Below are 20,642 nucleotides of genomic sequence, written 5' to 3'. Positions count from 1 at the left end.
CACAAACAGCGCGAGCCGAGCGCAGTGTTACCAACTTTCAAAAATATTTATCCCTAAAGCTTAAGTTAAAAACCCCTAAAACTCGTTTTTAATGAAAATGTTTACTTTCAATTTGAATATCGCAAAAAAAATACTGAATCGAAAAATCGTCTTAGTAACCCCTAATGCTTTTAATTTAAAGACCCCTACACTATAGGGTGGATGAGAAAAAAAAACCCTTACTTTAGTATGGAGGTACCCAATATATTTTTTTTTTAATTTTTCATTGTACCATTTTGTTGGGATAGTTTTCATAATAAGTATATCTATGTAAAATTACAGCTTTGAAGCATTGTAGTCCCTGAGAAAAGCCGCGGACGGACAGACAGACAGACATGGCGAAACTATAAGGGTTTCGTTTTTGCCCTTTAGGCTACGGAACCCTAAAAACCGTATTCATGCGCAGTAGCTAGTTCATTTAGGCGAGAATAAATTTTATTATTTTATTTTTTAATTAATTGGTAGGTACTACAGAAAAATCTGTTATTTTCCATTGACTAGTATAAGCTTATTCCTGTCTATAAAAAAAAATCAGCTACTTTTAAAAATTTCATCCATCGCCCATCATTACATAAATTGGATTTAGTTAAGTAAGTAATAAAGTTTGACCTTGGTGCGCAAGCGCGTTTGTCGTTCCCACATATATCTCACGGCATGTATAATTTCTGTGTCGAGTTGACAAAAATGTCGTATCTATTATTGGTTCTAGAACTGTTTCAATTTGTACTGCAAAAGTCGCCAGATACCTAAAACCATTTCTGTCGTTCAAAACTTTTGCGGTCGCTAAGTTTAAGCAAAAGTCGTCACTTCTAGGGACTAAGTCACTAAACTGGCAACATTGATAGCCGCCGCGGGCCCGTCGCGGGTCCGACCCGCCTTCTGTGTGAATACAACGAACCGCGCGGCTCACGCGGCGGACACGACCCGACCCGCGCACGCTTTCTGTGTGTGTTGCCCTTTAGGGCTTGGTTAACTTGTTAATGAGTTGCATAAAATCAAATCTCATAATTTCGTTTCTCATAAGTTGTTATGATGAGATGAGATGTTAGCAGAATCATCATATCACAAAATTACTTTAATATGAGATATGAGAAGAAAAATATGAGATACCTGTTATGCAAAGTGTATTTCGGAGATTCGATATTATGCAAGATAAAGGGAACCCTTAGGCTTTCCCATAGGAATCCAGGGTAGTGTATTTGGATTCTTTTTACAAGCTTTTTTCTTTTTACATCTGAAGACACAATAGATATAGATACACACACACCACACAACATACAATGCTTGCGCTTGTCGTCATTTTTTTAATTTTAATGTAATTTTGGTTTTCTGGACTAAATTAGGTTTTATTCTGTTTCTTTTGTATTGTTTTACATATTGCACTCCAGGTCCCAAGAATACAGGCTCAGCCTAGTTTGGGGTCCGCTGGGCATAACTATACTGTAAACTTGTGAATTATTAAGAAAATAAATATTTTTGTATTTCTTTTTTAACTTGCAACATTCTTATATAAGTTTATATATATTATCCAATATTTGCAGATAACTTTATTTATCCAAAATTCACAGCTTAGACCAGAGTATCTTAAAGCAAGAAATGAAGTTGGTCAATTTTATCCAAACTGCCTGTTCAAGTTTAATATTTATTACCCCCTGTTTTACATCCATTGATTAAATTTATTTGATAGATAAATGGGTGGTGAAACAGCCCCTTAAAATAGGGTAGTCTCCAGATTGCCTATATTATGTACTGGCTGTTGGCTATATTTTCATAATTTTTGTTTAATTTCATTGAGAAAAGAATAAGCTTATCCAATATTTTCTCACTAACGTCACTGACAAACTAATTAATAATATCTTTTTAGGAAATTAGCCTAATGGACCTGTACCCAGTATTATGGCATATAATGATGATTAGCTGCATCAAAATTAATTTTTACCTGTTTATTTATGTACCAGAACTGCAACATCTCCTGTGCACGAGCTACTTTGCTGGTAAACATTCGGATTCTTTTAAAGTGCCTTACACTCCCAGCATACAAGTATATCGGACAGTATCTGTTAGAAAGTACAAAAATATAATAATATTGAATTAATTGTTTATTTTTATGAGTTTTTACTTCAATTTTACCTATAGAAATAATGTGTTTGTTTAACTCCTTGTATGCTTAGGCTCGGATCTGCACCAGTTAGCACATATCCGTTTCCAAAGCTACTATGCACAGTATGTTCACATTTTACTAAGTTTCCTACTTAACTGCTGTAAAACATAGGTCAAAAATAATTTACACCGATTCAAATGCCGCCGCAATTGAGGTGTCAAATTGTGAAACCGGTCCGCACACAATGGGTTTAATTAAATTATGTATGAATTATACAAGATGGTCTACTGTATCATGTTTACCACCAACACAAAATGGGTTGACTAGTTCTCCTTCATAACTTTTCGAAATGGAATGGTTTAAAATCCACAACAGTCAACAATACTTAGTAAAATCAAACAGTTCTTACCCAAATCCTGATTATCAAAGAATTTGTAAAAAATATCCACATATTCATCCACTGTTGAGAGCACCCTGTCTGTGCTAAGACATGCGCGGCAAAACGAAACGGTGCCACCGTTTGTGAAATATTCAATTTTAACTGCACACAGTTTTCCATTTTAAACCATTTATTGTGGTTTTCAATTGATCCAATTTGCAGTTATATTATTTACTAATGTGACATCTATGTAATGAACATGGCTTGACAAAAATATAATAAGAAAACAAGTTTCACTCAATGCTTAAAATTTATCCTATTGAATTCAATGGTTTCCCAAAGTCGACGTTGGATAAGACACGGCTTGTAGACTTTCTCCTTATACGATAGCGTAAGTAAACAGACTGCGAGTTTTTCAGATAAGCATCAAACACCATTTACTACAAAACAAACACCATTTACTACAAAACAATCGAAAAATCTGACAGACTGTGTGACTGTGTTTGACGGACGCAAACGGACGGCCCGGACGGGTCGCGTCACAGAGTACTTTATATGGTCGCGTCACGCCAAAACGTCACGCCTTCACGCCGTGCATCAATCAACGCCGTTTTGTCACGCCGGGACACGATTTTTTTTTTAAAATTTTAACACGGATGTTCGGAATATTTTAAAAAAAACGCTAATTCTTATTGAAAGCAATGTTTTTAAACAGAAAAATACTTTTTTTTTTCAACTTAAAAAAAAGCCGCACAATTTTGATTGACAGTTGACCATCCTTGGACTTGGACCATCCGAATTTTTTTTAATTTTTCCATCCATAGTTTAGATTTAGAGGAACCACTCGATTTTATGAAAATTGTGTTGGAACCTCTTTGAGGTAATGAATACTCTCTACGTAGCTTATGATATTAAGAAGAAATATTCATGTCACTCATATTGATTTGATCTTATTGTTTGTGAGAAAGTGGAGTTCACTTCTAAATAAAATTACTCTTCGGAAGATCTGTGCCCCTTTTATTTCACAGGTTATGGGCTATAAGGGCAAGCAGAACACGAAACGTATAAAATAAAATCATTTGTCGATTTTATTCTGAAGAAAATAACCGCTTATGATATAAAAAAAAAAAAACAAAAAAAAGCGGGTCGGTGTCAAAAAAATTACGAAGAGGCAAGAAACTAAAGATTTGTTATTCAAGAAACTGGATAATGGATTCAGGAAATACAATAAGACTTAAAAGTAACGGCAGCAATTACGTAAGTTGGAAATTTCAAATAGACATAAAGTTAAAAGCAAAATTACTTTTCAAAAATGTTGAACAGGAAAATGAAAATCCTGATGATAAATTCAGAGAAAGGATGCAAAGGCACAGGAAATAATAATTACTCATTTAGAGGATGGTGCGATGTGTCTTATACTATGCTGCAAGACGGCATATCAAATGTATACAAAGTTGAAGGACGTTTTCGAACCTAAAACTAATATCAACACGCATTTACTACAGCAACAATTTTTTGCGACGACTTATGAAGACGAAGGTATTTGCATGTTCATATCAAAACTAGAGGAGATACGAAACAAATTAAAAGAAAATTCTGAAGATATATCAGACACAATGATGATGACTAAAATTATAATGTCTTTACCTGCGGCTTACAAACATTTTGTTACGGCATGGGAGTCAGTATCCAAAGAAAATCAAAATTTAAACGAGCTTATGTCCAGGCTTATAATAGAAGAAAACAGGATGAAAATAGACCAACCAACCCAAGCACTAGCCTCAATTTCCAAACAGTGTCAAAAATGTAAGAAGTTTGGCCATGAAACAAGATTTTGTAAATCTGATATTAAATGCCACTTCTGCGGTAAACAGGGTCACTACGCAAATGAATGCAGATATAAAATCAATAAATTTGGAAGGCAAGGAAAAGGTCGAAATGATGGTCGTGGAAGACAAAATGTAAATGGTGCCGTGAACAGTCATGGTGGAGCTAACGCTTTCATCGGAGACACAGATGAAAATGAAGTTGAGTGGTACATGGATTCTGGAGCGTCTGAACACATGTGCAGAAGCGCAGACATGTTTACAGAAATTTCAATGGGAAGCCATAATAACGTCAAGATTGGAGACGGTTCGATGCTACCGGTACAAGGAATAGGCAGTGTTAAATTAGAAGCTTACAACGGTGAGGTCTGGATAGAGACTGTGATGTCTAATGTATTGTTTGTACCGGATCTTAAGGTAAATTTGTTTTCTGTAAGCAAGGCTGTAGATAAAGGATATATCTCTGTAATTGATAGTAAGTTTTGTAAAATTTTAAATCTTGATAACAATGTTTGTGCTTTGGCTAAAAGAAGCGGTAACCTTTTTAAAATGATTTTTCGCTCATGTAAGAAACCTTATTACTGCAATACCGTTTTAGATCTGCATGACTGGCATCAACGACTCGCACATCAAAATTTGGCACATGTCAAAAATGTCTTGACGGAGCACAAAATAAACTTTAAAAACGTTGAGAAATCAGTTTGTGAGGATTGTTGTGCTGGAAAACAGCATAGGGATCCATTTTTGCGTAGCGAAAAGCGGGAAACGGTTCCGTGTGCGTTAGTCCATGCGGATCTTTGCGGACCAATGGAAGTTACATCCATAGGCGGTTCGAAATATTTTTTTGTTATTGAAAGATGATTTTAGCAGCTATAGGATTGTTTATTTTATCAAAAACAAATATGAGGTCAAAAAGTGCATTGAGAATTATATCGCTCTTGTGGAAAATCAGACCGGAAGAAAAGTAAAAATACTCAGAACGGACAACGGCTTAGAGTTCGTGAACAATGAGGTAAGGGAAATTTTAAATAAAAACGGTATTATTCATCAAAGAACGGTAAGTTATAGTCCTCAACAAAATAGTAGGGCTGAACGTGAAATGAGGACTTTGGTCGAGGCAGCTAGGACGATGATAAAAGCCAAGTCAATGTCAAAACGATTCTGGGCGGAAGCCGTGAACACGGCTGTTTTTGTTCTAAATAGAACAGGTACAAGTCCCGTAGATAAAAAGACGCCATATGAACTTTGGACAAATAAATCGGTTGACTTTAATGTTTTTCAAGTTTTTGGTAACCGTGTATCTTTTCATGTTCCAAAGGAAAAGCGGAAGAAGTGGGACGATAAAAACCAAATCGGCTTATTTGTCGGATATGAAGACAACGTGAAAGGATATCGAGTTTACGTACCCGAAAAGGACGCTGTAGAGGTATCGCGAGATATAGTGTGGTTGAATAACAAATCAACAGAGGTGGTGAACAATAAACCGAGCACTTCGCGTGCTGGGGCTGATGAAGACTCTGAAGATGATGAGGTAAGCGATCAACGAGACCAACCGACAGACGTAGACCAAACTGTAGGTAATAGCGATAGCAATATGACGCAACCGAACCCTGGTGGTGATGTACAACCACAGCGCGTGTTGAGGGATCGTAGTCTGATTCGCCGACCAGAAAGATACGATAGCTGCGAATTGTTTAGTGTACTTAATTTTGCGGATGTGCAAGAACCCAAGACGTATGAAGAAGCTATAAATTGTGCTGACGCAGACAAGTGGATCGAAGCTATGGAAAAAGAGAAAGCGTCTCTTGGAGAAAACCAGACATGGACGGTTGTGTCGAGACCAGCAGAATGCTCGCCAGTAGACACAAAATGGGTGTTTAAAGTTAAAAAGGATGAAAATGGAAGCAAAATGTATAAAGCACGTTTAGTTGCGCGTGGTTTTAAACAGAAAGACTTTGTGTCTTCATCTGAAGTGTACTCACCAGTGGCACAACTAGCTACGTTTAGGATTTTCGTAGCTGTCAGTGTCAAACTAGGTATTCAACTTCATCAAATGGACGTATGCACAGCGTTTCTAAATGGATTAATAGATGAAGTTGTGTATGTAACTGTACCCCCAAACTTTAATGTAGGGCTAAATGAAGTTTGCAAATTAAATCGAGCCTTATATGGATTAAAGAAGTCTCCTAAATACTGGTACGATACTTTAAACAAAACATTAAATGGATATGGTTTTATTGCTAGCCAAAATGACTATTGTCTGTATATAAAATTTAGTGATTCGATTAAAACCTATTTCCTGGTATACGTAGACGATTTTTTAATAATGTCAACAGATAATAATGAATTAAATAACGTAAAAAGGTTCTTAAAAGAAAGCTTTAAAGTTAAAGACTTAGGTCTAGCTAAATGTTATCTTGGTATAAACTTAATACAAAAGGACTCGTGTACGATTCTCAATCAAACTGACTACTTAAAAGGTATTCTAGAAAACTTCGGTATGTCCGATTGTAAACCAATATCCACACCGATGGACCCAAACGCAAAACATGACAATCTAAAGTTAGAGCCGGCGTCGCAAAATACATCTATTGAGTTAAAGTGCCGAAAGGCTATAGGCGCCATAATGTATTGCATGTTAGCTACGAGGCCAGACTTAGCTAATTCTATTTCGATTTTGAGTCGATATCAGTCATGTGCGTCTGAAGAGTTGTGGGTAGCAGTAAAAAGAGTTCTCAGATATATAAAATCCACGTTGGATCTAGGTTTAGTTTTTGACAAAAGTGCCACCAGTACTAATATAATTGAGGGCTATGTCGATTCAGATTGGGCGGGAGATTTACAAGATCGAAAGTCCACTACTGGTTTCGTATTTAAACTTTTTAATTGTACGGTTTCATGGCTGTCCAAGAAACAGCAATGTGTTGCACTTTCGTCAACAGAAGCTGAATATATGGCTCTGAGCCATGCTTGTACTGAAGCTGCTTGGTTATCTAAGTTATTGCAAGATCTGTCGTTGTACAGTAGTGTTCCTGTCGTTGTTTTATACGAAGATAACCAAGGTGCTATAAAGATAGCAGAGAGTCTTGATTCAAAGCGCCTTAAGCATATTGATATAAGACACAACTATGTGCGCGATCAAGTAGCTAAAGGCTTGGTTAAACTAAAATATGTTGAAACAAGTGAACAGCTAGCTGACATTTTCACGAAGCCTCTAGCTAAAGTGCTATTTGAAAAGTTTTACTGTAAGTTAGGTTTAACTGTTGTTAAGTTGTGATTTGATTATAACCATGATAGATGGAGTATTTGATTTCCAAGAGAGTACTCATTAAGAGGGGGTGTTGGAACCTCTTTGAGGTAATGAATACTCTCTACGTAGCTTATGACATTAAGAAGAAATATGTATGTCACTTATATTGATTTGATCTTCTGTTTGTGAGAAGTGGAGTTAGAAGTTCTAAATTAAATTACTCTTCGGAAGATCTGTGCCCCTTTTATTTCACAATTTGCACTTTTTGAATTGAATTTTAGGCAAACAAATCACTGAATCGAAAAATCGTCTTAAGCAAACCGCTAGTAGCTAACTCAACCATTATTTATTCAACCAACCAAAAATTACTAATTAAGAGCTGTGGTGACGCCGATCCACGCGCCCCGACCGTACATCATCTCGGTCAGCTGACACGAAAGACCGGCGCCGCACATATGGGAAGGGATGTAACTCAGAATTCTATATGATTGTTTGAAAGGCAAATTGCTGATTATAACAAGTGCAAGTTCATACCTTATATATTTATTCCCGCGCAGTTATCGTGCATATGTATTGGCTCAAGTAAGCTCTTAAACTCTCAAGACATGTACTACATCTGCTCGCTTAATGTGTTCTTTAGATCTCTATGCTCCGTCACTCCTGTGGAAGTAATACAACACATGACTCTCTGACTAGAGAGCCACATGTCCATGGCAACAATGCCTCGGCATAATTCGTTCCTTACACTTTAGGTGGTCAGCAACCTGACCGATACTGAAAGTTGGTGTACAGATTACTTTAAACAGTGCCTTTGTAGCTTTGTGTGCTAAACCATAACTCCAAGCACCATTCTTTTGCCGTCACCTGGCGACCCTCCAGCCTCCACCTGGCTGCCTTTCTGTCCCATAAGGCGAATTTACCGTATATCGCGGCACATAGAACATTACCTGCAATAACGTACGCCACGCATAAGCCGCGAACTCGAACCCAGTTCCAAGTAACTGACCAGTTCCGGCGCGGTTCAGTATGGGACTTAATCAACCTAGAATTCTCGAGAAAACAGGGAAACCTTTCATTTAAACAGGGTATTGCATAAGCGTGCTTGGCAATGCTAAGCACACAAAGTTATCTAGCGTTCGGAATACCAAACCCGTAGTAGCTTGATAGCTCCGAAGTAAAGCGCATACAAGTACGCATGAAGTAAAAGATGAAATTTAGCAAGGAACAAACTATGCTAGATACTTAGCTCTTAGGAAGTTGCAGCTGCTTCACCAGCTGCTATTACAGACGTTATTACTTTTCAACTAATAAAATTATACTGAATATTAGTGCTTGTGAGAAAAACTTTGACATTTAAATTAAACGGTTCCTAACCACAGACAATATTCATAGACAAGATAACCATAGATAAAGCGTTTACCTCTTTCGTGAGTCGGAGCTCACGACACTCCCGACGAGGAAGCTAGTTAGAGTGACGTCATCAAGTCGCGAGTCCACTCCCTGATCTTCTCCAGGGCTCGAACTGCAGCTCGGCGTTTCTTATCCTGTTCCACCTCCGTCGACTGCTCTCCGTCGCTTATGTCCAGGTCATTACTCAAGGCACAATCATAACTTATATCCATGTCATCTGTCATATCCAAACGTTTATCGGTCACATCCATATTCGTATCCATGTTATCCCTCTCAGACCCGGCCAATACATTGTGCGGGTCATAAGGTGAACTTTTTTCGACTTCTAAGCGCTAGGAGCGAACGGGCTCAACGTCGCATGATTGTGCGAGTTTCGGATCACACCCCCCAACCAACATTTCGTGCCTTTGGGAGTCGGCGTACAAGTGCGAACTTGCCGAGTTCGGTGTACGGTCATGCTCCTGACTTTTACGAAGGTAAGTAAATTAAATCCGTTTTTTTCTTCCGGAGCGTACATTATTTGTTATTGGGTAAGAAAACTAGTGTTTTTTGTACGTGTTTGTGCTAATTTGGATACCATTGGCTTATTTATTGCCGCTGACATGATGCAATGAACTTTTATGACACAATTGTGAGGGTAAGGGCCAAACTGTATTATGAATCAACAGACTGTTTTTTGGATTTTCAGTGTTTAATCACAATAAACAGGGCTTTAAATGATGCTGATATCACGGGCCTCCTCAATGGTTCTAGTGATGATAGCAGTGAGGACGAGCAAGACGTTTTATTACCCCCAAACAAAGAAATGTCCTCCTCATCATCGTCAGATGCAGCGGAAGCAGGCAGTAGTAGCGAAGAGGATAATGCACCCCTGAGTTCTTTAAGATGGAACAAGAGAAGATTCAACAGTAACTCCGTTCCAGAAGATACTCATCGTTTAATTGCACCCGTGAAATCGCCAGCAGAGTACTTTGAAGGCATACTTTACCCCTCAACTTTTGAAAGAATTTGTGATGGCTACAATAAAAAAGTTGATTATTGCAATAAATAACTTTAGTTTGATAATATTTTCTTTCGTTTTATTCGTTTTTAATTCACTAATTTACGCAAAGGATGGCTCCAGTCGAAACAATTGTGACATTCACAATTGTAACATAGGGGCCAAGTTAACACAATTGTGTGAGAGTCACAATTGTGCAGTTTGGCTGATGGGCCCCATAGCATACGATCGTGGGTGTCACAAAAGTGTCAGTAAGAATAGAGGCCCGTTATGATACAATTGTTGGCGAAAAAATTTTCCACGTTGGAGCCGGAAAATCCGGAAAATGACCCCAGATTCATCATCTACGCCCCAATTTTACTCAAAGTCATTCTTTTTTTGTATGCAAATTGTCGTAGTTTAAGTGCCGGTCTGAAAGGGCTATCTGTGATATCCAAACGTCTATCGGTCACATCCATATTCGTATCCATGGTAGGAATCATTTCTACCCTAGTGTGTTCAGTGGGTGTTAACTGAGATCTGAATTTGTCTACTTCAATCCTGTCATTAATCACAGTAGCTGGAATACTGATTGATTCTCCGTTGTCTTCATCTTGAGCTTCGATTCTGTTTGAAGTTTCTGTGTCTTGAAGAATGTTATGTGGCTGATCGGTGACGTCTGTTTCTAAAGGGTACAAATGAGCAATGGATCGCGTGAACACCTTATCACCTACTCTCACCTTCGCTACTCTGCATAGTCCGTCAGGTCCCTTAACGAGAGAGATGATTTTCCCCACTTTCCATCCTTATGAGAATTATTATATCTTTCACGTAAACTCTCGTCTCCAAGCCGTTATTAGGTCTTTCTTGGTCGTGGTACCTTGAACTAGTTCGTGCTCCTGCGACGTTTCCAATCCAGTATCCGATGATGCTGAAACATTCAACTGATTCATGTCTAACTCTGAAGATGCAGTAACCGAATGATCTATATCCGCAGGACCCTCCGCGGCCACAAGCGAAGTGTCTATCATCCTTAGGTTAGGACCCTCCGCGGCCACAAGCGAAGTGTCTATCATCCTTAGGTTTTTGTTATTCTTAATCTCCTCTATCCGTCTTGAAACAAAAGTCAATGACAATCTGGCTGTCTGTCCACAAGAATTGCAGAGTAACGTTAATTTTGATAAATCTAAGCAGATAGATCTTCCCTTTTGAATAATTCAGGGCATATGGCTTGATTGTGCGAGTCGAATTGTCCGCAATGTGGACATTTTAATTTCCTTTCCCTGCACTGCTTGGCAAAATGGTTTAGGCGAAAACATTTAAAGCATCGGTTGTTAAGCTTTTGTTTTCTCTCTTCTAAGGTTTTGACTTGCTTACATCGATCGGTATAGTGTTGTCCTTGGCAAAAGAAACAGCTATACTTGCTCCTTTTGTTATCAAAATGTCTTCTATCATTTTCTGGTTCGTATCTCCTTTTATGAGGTCTACTGTCCTTGTTGAAGTTGGAATTCACTGAGCTGTGGCATTGAAATATTTGTTGACTCCTGTTAAATTTCTGATTATTATGTCTTGCATTGATGAATTGTCTGTTACCATTATTTGATACATTATTCACATGTAATGTCTCCGCTGTATACTGAGTACTTTCTTTCAATGATTGTTCAGAGAAGATTCTACTGGCATCTTCTCGTGCAGTAATGATAACAGCTAGCTGTTTTCTTAAGTCTTCAATTGATTCGGCCTTTACTTTCATTTTAATCTCATATATGATGTCCTCTGGAAATTTCTCCATTATCATAAATCTGAGATGATTATGACTAATATCCTCTCCCATTGAATGAAGAACTCTAATATGTCTCTCTATTTCGTCTAATGTCTTCCGGCAATCCTCAATTTTCTCTGCCCTTTTGATTTTATATAATGTGGAATAATGAGCGTCAATGATTAGATCATCTTTGCCATATCTCTCCTTTAAAGTAGATATCGCGATTCCGTAATTCTTGTTGGTAGTATCCAAACCCTCAATAGTCTTCTTAGCCTCGCCCCTGAGAGATGCCTTCAAGTACATCAACTTGTCAACATCAGACAGGTTTCTCTGGTCGATACATGAATGAAATTGATCCCAAAATTGGTGCCATTCTAGTAGATTCCCACTGAAGGTAGGTATACTAAGCTCAGGTAGTTTGCTAAGTCTTCTATCAGAAGTCACAGTCCGGGTAGCACTAGTGTCAGATTTAATGTTGATGTTGGCAGTCATTCCTGCTAACACTTCTTCTCCTTTGAGCTGTATTGTAGTAAGATTTGATATTTCGTCAGCATCAGGTTCATTACACAGGTTGAAGTATTGTAGTAATTCAGTCTCAAATCGAGTTAACATGGATTTTAATTTAGCAGCATGAATCTTTGCTTCTTCGAGGTTTTGAATATTGCTACATATTTCAGATTGAGCAAGCATATCAATATTGCTAGCTATAGTAGATAGCCTATTGAGTAATATATTATCCATTTTGTACAAGCAAATTGTACATAACGTTAGCAAATTATATTTATGCTTAAATAGCGCTATTGCGTGTGTATCTCTTATTACATTATTTCATTTTTATACAATATATTTTAGTGTCAATAAATCACTCAACCAATACATACGTCTTATCAGTTATCAAAAATTAACATCGTCTACAAACTACATTCTTCCACGGGCAAACAGCTCGTTCATCTTGGTCCTTCGAACCGGATCCTGGATTTCTGCGCGATCTAAGTGTATTAACGATAGACTGCTGAATTCCCACAAGCGGGTCTAATCAGTTGTTCGAGTGTTCACATTGCGCGCCTGGACGAGCAGAAATTTGGGACAACAACAACCACGTCAACTGGAGAACAGTTACAACAATAAAAATAAAAATAAAACATCCACATATACCTACATCTGCGGCCCAGCAGAACGTGTTGGATACTTCACACTTATACATCAGTAACCAACATCAACAGCCATGGAGGGACAGTGGGCCGTCTTAATCGAGCGCCAGAAGGAGCTCGCTACCAAAATTGATGCCGCCATAATCAATTTTAACAAGGATTCTGCTACAAGGAAGACAGAGGAGTACATTCAGAAGAGATTAGAGGCCATCGATAACATTTGGAGTGAATTTGTGGGAAATGACATAAAGCTTGCTAGTGCGAACATAACCTCTCCAGATTATCACAGAGCAGAAATGTATGATACCGTCAAACAACGGTACGAAAAGTTACTACAATTATTGACGTCATTCAATCCGAAGCCTAACCCTACTGGCACAGGATCACCCTCGATGCAAGGTGCACCAACAGCGGATAGGTCAGCTCCGTCAAGGGCTGACGATTTAAAGTATCAACAAGCAACTAATTTTCGCGCCTTTCTTCGAGTGGTCAAAGGCATCGACGCTAACAAGCTAATGGAAAGATGGGAGCTCGAGGACAAGCTTCTCATGTTGCAACAGCGCTGGAAGACCATCGATGATCTACATTGGCAAATCGACAACTTGCTGATGGGTTCTGATATACTATATGAACAACAATACTCCGAGCACGAAACCACATACGAAGCGGCAAAGAAACTCCTGAATCAAAAACTTAGTTCTGCAGCGCACCAGCAGCATTCGACACCAAAAATCGAGATTCCCACATTTACAGGCAACTACACGCAGTGGCCTACATTCATGGACCTCTTTACCGAGACCATACACAACAACCCCACCTTAACGAAGACACAGAAGATGCAACACCTAAAGGGAAAATTGAAGGGCGAAGCAGAACGACTAGTGCAGCATCTCTACATCACTGCTGACAACTACGACACATGTTGGGAGCTGCTTTCATACCGTTACAATAACGTGCAGCTTTTATTCACGAAACACGCACAGCTGCTGTTGAATCAACCTAGCATACACCGACAAACCTCATATGAGCTAAAACGTATGTATGACACAAGCATGGAAGCTGTACATGCTATACAGAATCTTGGAGTTGATACGACTACGTGGGACCCTCTTTTGGTGCACATTATAGCCGAAAAGTTAGACCCGGACACCTACTCATCATACATGGAAGCTAGGAAGACTCCTCGAAATCTGCCAGCCTTCGACGAACTCATGACATTCCTGGAAAGCAAGTTCTCAGCTCTCGAGACCATGAATAACAAATGCAAGAAGCCAATTGGCCCTAGCTCATCAACCATCAATAAGCCTGCCGCACACAGACAAGAGTTCCCTCTAAAATTACATCAAAACAATCATCTCAAAGGCAAACCTCACTATACTTCGTATCACGTGACTGGCGATAGAAGATGTCCATTGTGCAAAATTGACCACATACTTTTCCATTGCAAAACTTTCCAAGGCATGATGCCCGAGGAAAAATTAAAAACAATTGGGCAATTACAAATTTGCCCAAATTGCTTATACTGCCACAACGAAAAACCGTGCAACTCGAAGAAAAGATGCAAGGTTTGCAATGGTCAACACAATACAATTTTACACGACTTATATCAACAACGTGACTCGAGTGCGAAGCCTACGCCGACGCAGCAAAATACACAGCGTACGACGACCTCGATGTCATCAACAAATCACGTGTCGATTCCCGGCAACGAAGTCTTGTTATCGACAGTACTACTGAAAATAAAATCAAGCGATGGTACCTACACACAAATGAGAGCCCTTATCGATCAAGGATCACAAATTAGCTTGATTACAGAAAATGCCGCACAGAGGCTAGGCTTACAGAGGCGGCGCCATAGCGGAACTATCTCTGGAGTCGGAACATCATTCAACAGAAGCAGAGGGAACGTACAAATAACTTGTGAGTCCCTCTACGATGACTATAAATTTACTACCGAGGCACTAGTTATGACCAAAGTTCTCAACAACCTGCCTAACAACACCTTCAAAAAACAACAGTGGCCACACCTACAAAGCCTACAATTAGCGGACCCTGACTACAACATCTCAAGATCAGTGGACATATTATTGGACGCAAGTGTGTATTCCGAAATCATTATGGATGGAATACTTCGCGGGCCACCACAAGCTCCGCTTGCGCAACAAACCAAGATCGGGTGGATACTATTTGGCAATGTGAAAACATTCAATTGTCATGTAGTATTAAACAACATTGAAGACTTGTCCCGCTTCTGGGAAATGGAAGAAATAGCGAATGAGTCGACCGCGACCTTGACAGCTGAGGAAGAATACTGCGAGCAACTGTACACAGCAACAACAACACGCACAGCCGAAGGGAGATATAAAGTTAAAATTCCGATGAAACAAAATTTCGAACAAAAATTAGGTGTATCCAAGTCACACGCCGTCGCCCAATTTCTACACTTAGAAAAGAGAATGACAAGAGATTCGTTGTTTCATTCTCAGTACATGAACTTCATCAATGAATATAAAGAACTTGGCCATATGAAGTTATGCGAAACCCCCAGAAGTCCCAGCTGCTACCTACCTCACCACGGAGTGCTAAAATTGGATTCGACCACTACAAAGCTTCGAGTCGTATTCAATGGATCCTGCAAAACAAAATCTGGGCACAGTCTTAACGAGATGATGCTGTGTGGACCAAACCTGCAACAAGATCTACAAGCAATGTTGATGCGCTGGCGTATACACAAATTTGTTTACACGGCCGACATAGAGAAATTTTACAGACAGATCATGGTGCACGAAGAAGATCAACATCTACAAAAGATAGTGTGGAGAAGTAGCGAAAAGGAGCCCCTCAGAGATTACCAACTATGCACCGTGACATACGGAACAAAATCAGCAGCATTCTTATCTATGCGCACAGTAAAGCAGCTAGTACAGGACGATGGACATAAATATCCCTTGGCGTGTGACACACTTAACAACCAACTATACGTCGACGATCTGCTAGGAGGACAAGACGACATTAACCTAGCAAAACAGACACAAAAGCAACTGATCGATATCCTCAAAGGAGGTGGGTTTAATCTTCGAAAATGGGCCAGCAATGATCCAAGCCTTCTCAAAAATCTATCTCAACACCAAGTGAGCGTAAGCATGCTAGATTTTAAGCATACACAATCAAACAAAACTTTGGGCCTGCGCTGGAACCCGCAAACGGATCAATTCACGTTCCAACAAAGGATGTATCGAGACGATGACGTCACAGAAAGAATGACAAAAAGAACATTATTATCAGACATCTCTACATTATACGATCCCCTGGGATGGTTATCCCCAGTCTCCATCAAAGCTAAACAAATATTCCAACAAGTCTGGGAAACAGGAATTAACTGGGATGACACATTGCCAGATAACATTCAAGAGGCATGGAAAATGTTTAGAAATGACATGCCTAATATAGAAAAGGTCGTTGTACCGCGATGGCTGGGAAATACGACACAGCGCGTCGAATTACACGGCTTCTGTGACGCGTCGGAAAAAGCATTCTCGTGCGTCATATACTGCAAAACAAAACAAAACGGAGGAGAAGCCGAGATAAGGCTCGTCGCGGCCAAAACCAAACTCGCCCCGCTCAAAAAAGTAGTAACTATCCCGAGATTAGAATTATGCGGGGCATTATTACTATCAAGACTTATGGAGAAGGTTATAGAAGCTTTGGATGGACGCGACACAACAGTATATGGATGGACCGATTCCATGGTAGTTCTGGGTTGGCTGCAAGGCGACGCCGCGAGGTGGAAGACTTTCGTCGCAAACCGGGTGACAAAAACCGTTGCTGTAATGCCACCAGCTTGCTGGAGACATGTCCCATCAGAACAGAATCCCGCCGATTGCGCGAGTAGAGGCTTGACTCCTTCACAGCTGATTAACAACACATTATGGTGGAAAGCCCCTGCATGGCTAAAGCAAGATGTATATCATCAGACCAACATAGTCGAAACTCCAAAACTAGAAGAAAAAATTAAACATAAAACTTACGCAACACAAGAAAGCCGGGAATCGAACCTCATACAAGATCTTATAATAAGGTACAGTTCAATATCTAAGCTACTTCGAGTCACATGTTGGATCACGCGTTTTATAAACAATACACGTAATAAGGCCAACGCCCTGCGTTGTAACTACCTAACAGCAAAGGAAATTCAAGAAGCGCACACAGCAATTATGAAAACAGCGCAATCGGATTTTTACGAAGACATTAAACGATTGCATAAACAAGGCACAGTTAGCAGTAAAAGCAGTCTACTTAAACTGAATCCATTTTTAAACGCACACTCGTTACTGTGCGTTGGTGGACGCCTCAAACATTCAAACATACCAACGACCGCCAAACACCCTATCATACTACCTAAGAGGCACAAGGTGACAGACATGTTGATCGAACAAGCACACAGGATGACATTACATGCTGGAGCCAAACTAACCTTGGGTTACTTACGCAACAAATACTGGATTTTGGGCGGCTACGGCAGAGTTAAGGAGCAACTAAGGAGATGTGTCAAGTGCATCCGATTCAGTCCCAATCGCAACCACCAGTTAATGGCGAGCTTACCCGAACCACGAGTAACCCCATCGCGCCCCTTCACTCACTGCGGGTGGACTTCACCGGGCACGTTGAAGTCAAGGCCAACAAGGGAAGAGGCATAAAAACTACAATCGGCTACATCGCAGTCTTTGTCTGTATGTCAACGAAGGCGGTACATCTAGAGCTCGTGTCTGATCTCAGTTCAAACACATTTATCGCAGCATTCAAACGCATGTGTGCAAGAAGAGGAGCTCCGAAATACATGTACTCTGATAATGGAACTAATTTCGTTGGAGCAGCCAAGATACTAGCAAAAGAACACAACGAGGCAATACAACATTACATTAACACTGAGTTCTTTGAGCACATTGCCTCAGCGGGAATTGAGTGGCACTTCAACGCACCCTCATGGGCTAGCGCTGGGGGGCTGTGGGAATCGGCAGTGCGCCAGATGAAACACCATCTCAAGAGAGTTATCGGCGCACAAAAACTCACATTCGAAGAGTTCACTACACTCCTGACCGAGATTGAAGCTTGCCTCAACTCACGACCACTGACAACCCTAAAGGAAGACTGTGAAGATTTGGACTACCTAACACCCGGACATTTTTTGATCGGCGGCCCCATCCTGTCAACACAATCAGGCGCAGACATTGACAGTATACGCACTAGGTGGCAGCTCGTGGAGAAAATGCGCAAAGATTTTTGGAAGCAGTGGTCATCTGAATACCTACAGACACTGCAATCGCGAAACAAATGGAACACCTCAAAGAAAAATCTCGAAATCGGTGAAATCGTAGTGATAAAAGAAGACAACACTCCACCAGCTAAGTGGCTTCTTGGTAAGGTCCAGGAGCTACATCATGGCAAGGACGGACTAGTACGGGTCGTGACATTAAAAACGAAAAACCAGCACAATGAAGCGTCCAATCGTCAAACTAGCTCCTTTACACGTGAAGACAGACACCGCACTGAAAGCTAATGCGCCATCAACACATAAACCGGACAAAACACAAAGAAAAGGAAACAGCAAGGTTCCGATGTCGCTGGCACACTGTCTTCTAACGACATTACTTGTCCTTGCCACGTCCATTTCCCCTTCTATGCAGCAATCATACAACATTACTACGTTAGATGCTACGAAACCAGCCTATCTCGACAAGATTGCCAACCTCCATGTAATTCAAGACGAGTGGAAGATAATTGTATTTTACAATTTAACAACATACAAGATGAGCCTCAGTAACATCGAGAATTATATCAAAAACCTCAGCAGCATGTGCACGACAGAACCAGCCTTTGTTGCAATCTCATCGCAATTAGCACACGAAGTAACTGAACTTAAAATAACGACAGATTACTACAGCTAGAACATGAGAACAGAAAAAAAAGAGGTCTAATTGATGGAGTCGGATATCTCGCAAACACTTTATTCGGAGTGCTAGACGAGCGATTTGCCGAGCAGTACAAACATGACATCCGACACCTGCAGCAAAACGAGAACCATTTAAAACAATTGTATAAACAGCAAACATCAATCATCGAAGGTGAATACAACGTATTAAAACGAAACGAGGAAGTAATGACTAAACAATACCATCTCATAAACAAACATATAGACGAACTTCGAACAGAAACAGCTTGGCAGGAAAAGCAGCAGCGTAAAGACATGTATATCACGATTGGAACTCTATCGGCTGCAGTTATCATCTCCAGTTTGCACCGAATCCAAGATTCTTTGATAGACACAATAACAGATCTACGCAATGGACGAGTTAACTTTAACCTATTGGGCCCATCAGAGTTATTAAATCAACTACACACTATCAACAGCCAGCTAGCGAGCGATATGTCTTTACCTAACTTCAGCAACGAACAAAGTCTCAGAAATATTTACAAGGTGCTCCGCGTGCACTCAAGACTGACAGAGGAATTTATGTTATTTGAAGTCAAGGTGCCGCTTCTTAACGTCGATGAATACGAACTGCATCGCATAATACCCCTGCCGCAAAAGAGAAATTTGAGCGCTATCTCCATAATACCTTCCTCTGAATTCGTGGCTACAACCTAAGAAAAGACATGTTTATCACAATGAATCCAAATCAGCTGCAAACATGTCTAATAATCAACGAAGCTCACTTTCTGTGCCCGCTAACTCGGCCCATCTACAATATAAAAGACACTGAAGCCATTTGCGAAGCTCAAATAATAAACAACGGTAATTTGACGCAGTGCGGCACAGAGATCACAGCGGTGTGTGCGGCGACAAGTGGATAAAGTTACACAACAACGGCGCGTGGCTATTCTCGTGTTGCCAGGAATGCGATGTACGCATATTCTGTACAGGTGGCGTTACATCGAAGTCACTGCAAGCTACAGGCCTCATTACACTAGGTCAGGGATGCCTACTCAAGCATGACTCATTCACAATACCAGCCCACCTCAACTTTAAAAGTACACTGGTGAAAACTTCCTGAGATCAATAATTTTATAGGAAATGCCTCAACCCGTGTCATTGTCCCACAAGGTCATGCTGAGATATTGAGTGAGCTGCAACAGAAGATAGACAACGTTAAGAAACAGCAAGAAGACATCGCCAGTGACGACAGTCCTTCATTTCACGACATTCATCAGTACACTTTGATCTACATTCTAGTATCAGCATTCGCAGCATTACTCATTTATAAAGGAGCTTGTAAGATTAAGAGTAGATGTTTCCCGACGCATGATGATCAAACCCTGGAGCACTAGAGATGACGAGACCGTCCTACAGAACTCAAAGAACAAGAAACGAGACACCTGTGATGCCGGGCTCAACAACGCAGCAACGATCTATAACGGATGCAGCTACATCTCCAACGATGACCAGAGAGCATCGTTGATCGTGCTCGTACATCTTTAGCATTTAAGATAATTTTTGATTGTATTCCTTTGCTTTTCTTAAGTCGGCAGCATGTACAAGCAAATTGTACATAACGTTAGCAAATTATATTTATGCTTAAATAGCGCTATTGCGTGTGTATCTCTTATTACATTATTTCATTTTTATACAATATATTTTAGTGTCAATAAATCACTCAACCAATACATACGTCTTATCAGTTATCAAAAATTAACATCGTCTACAAACTACATTCTTCCACGGGCAAACAGCTCGTTCAATTTTG

General features: G+C 40.0%; 1 protein-coding gene across 1 annotated transcript in view; it reads left to right on the top strand.

The window, feature by feature from the left end:
* LOC141445706 (dedicator of cytokinesis protein 7-like) overlaps window positions 1-4,484 on the top strand; it is a 33,988-nt gene extending 29,504 nt beyond the window's left edge. Inside the window, exon 23 of the mRNA XM_074111595.1 lies at window positions 4,417-4,484. Within this exon, the coding sequence (XP_073967696.1) occupies window positions 4,417-4,484 (68 nt within the window). The remainder of the gene's footprint in view (window positions 1-4,416) is intronic.
* The last annotated feature ends 16,158 nt before the right edge of the window (window positions 4,485-20,642 follow it).

This window comes from Choristoneura fumiferana, chromosome 3, assembly GCF_025370935.1.
Source record: "Choristoneura fumiferana chromosome 3, NRCan_CFum_1, whole genome shotgun sequence".
Taxonomy (NCBI): domain Eukaryota; kingdom Metazoa; phylum Arthropoda; class Insecta; order Lepidoptera; family Tortricidae; genus Choristoneura; species Choristoneura fumiferana.
This window is presented reverse-complemented; position numbering and strand designations above follow the sequence as displayed.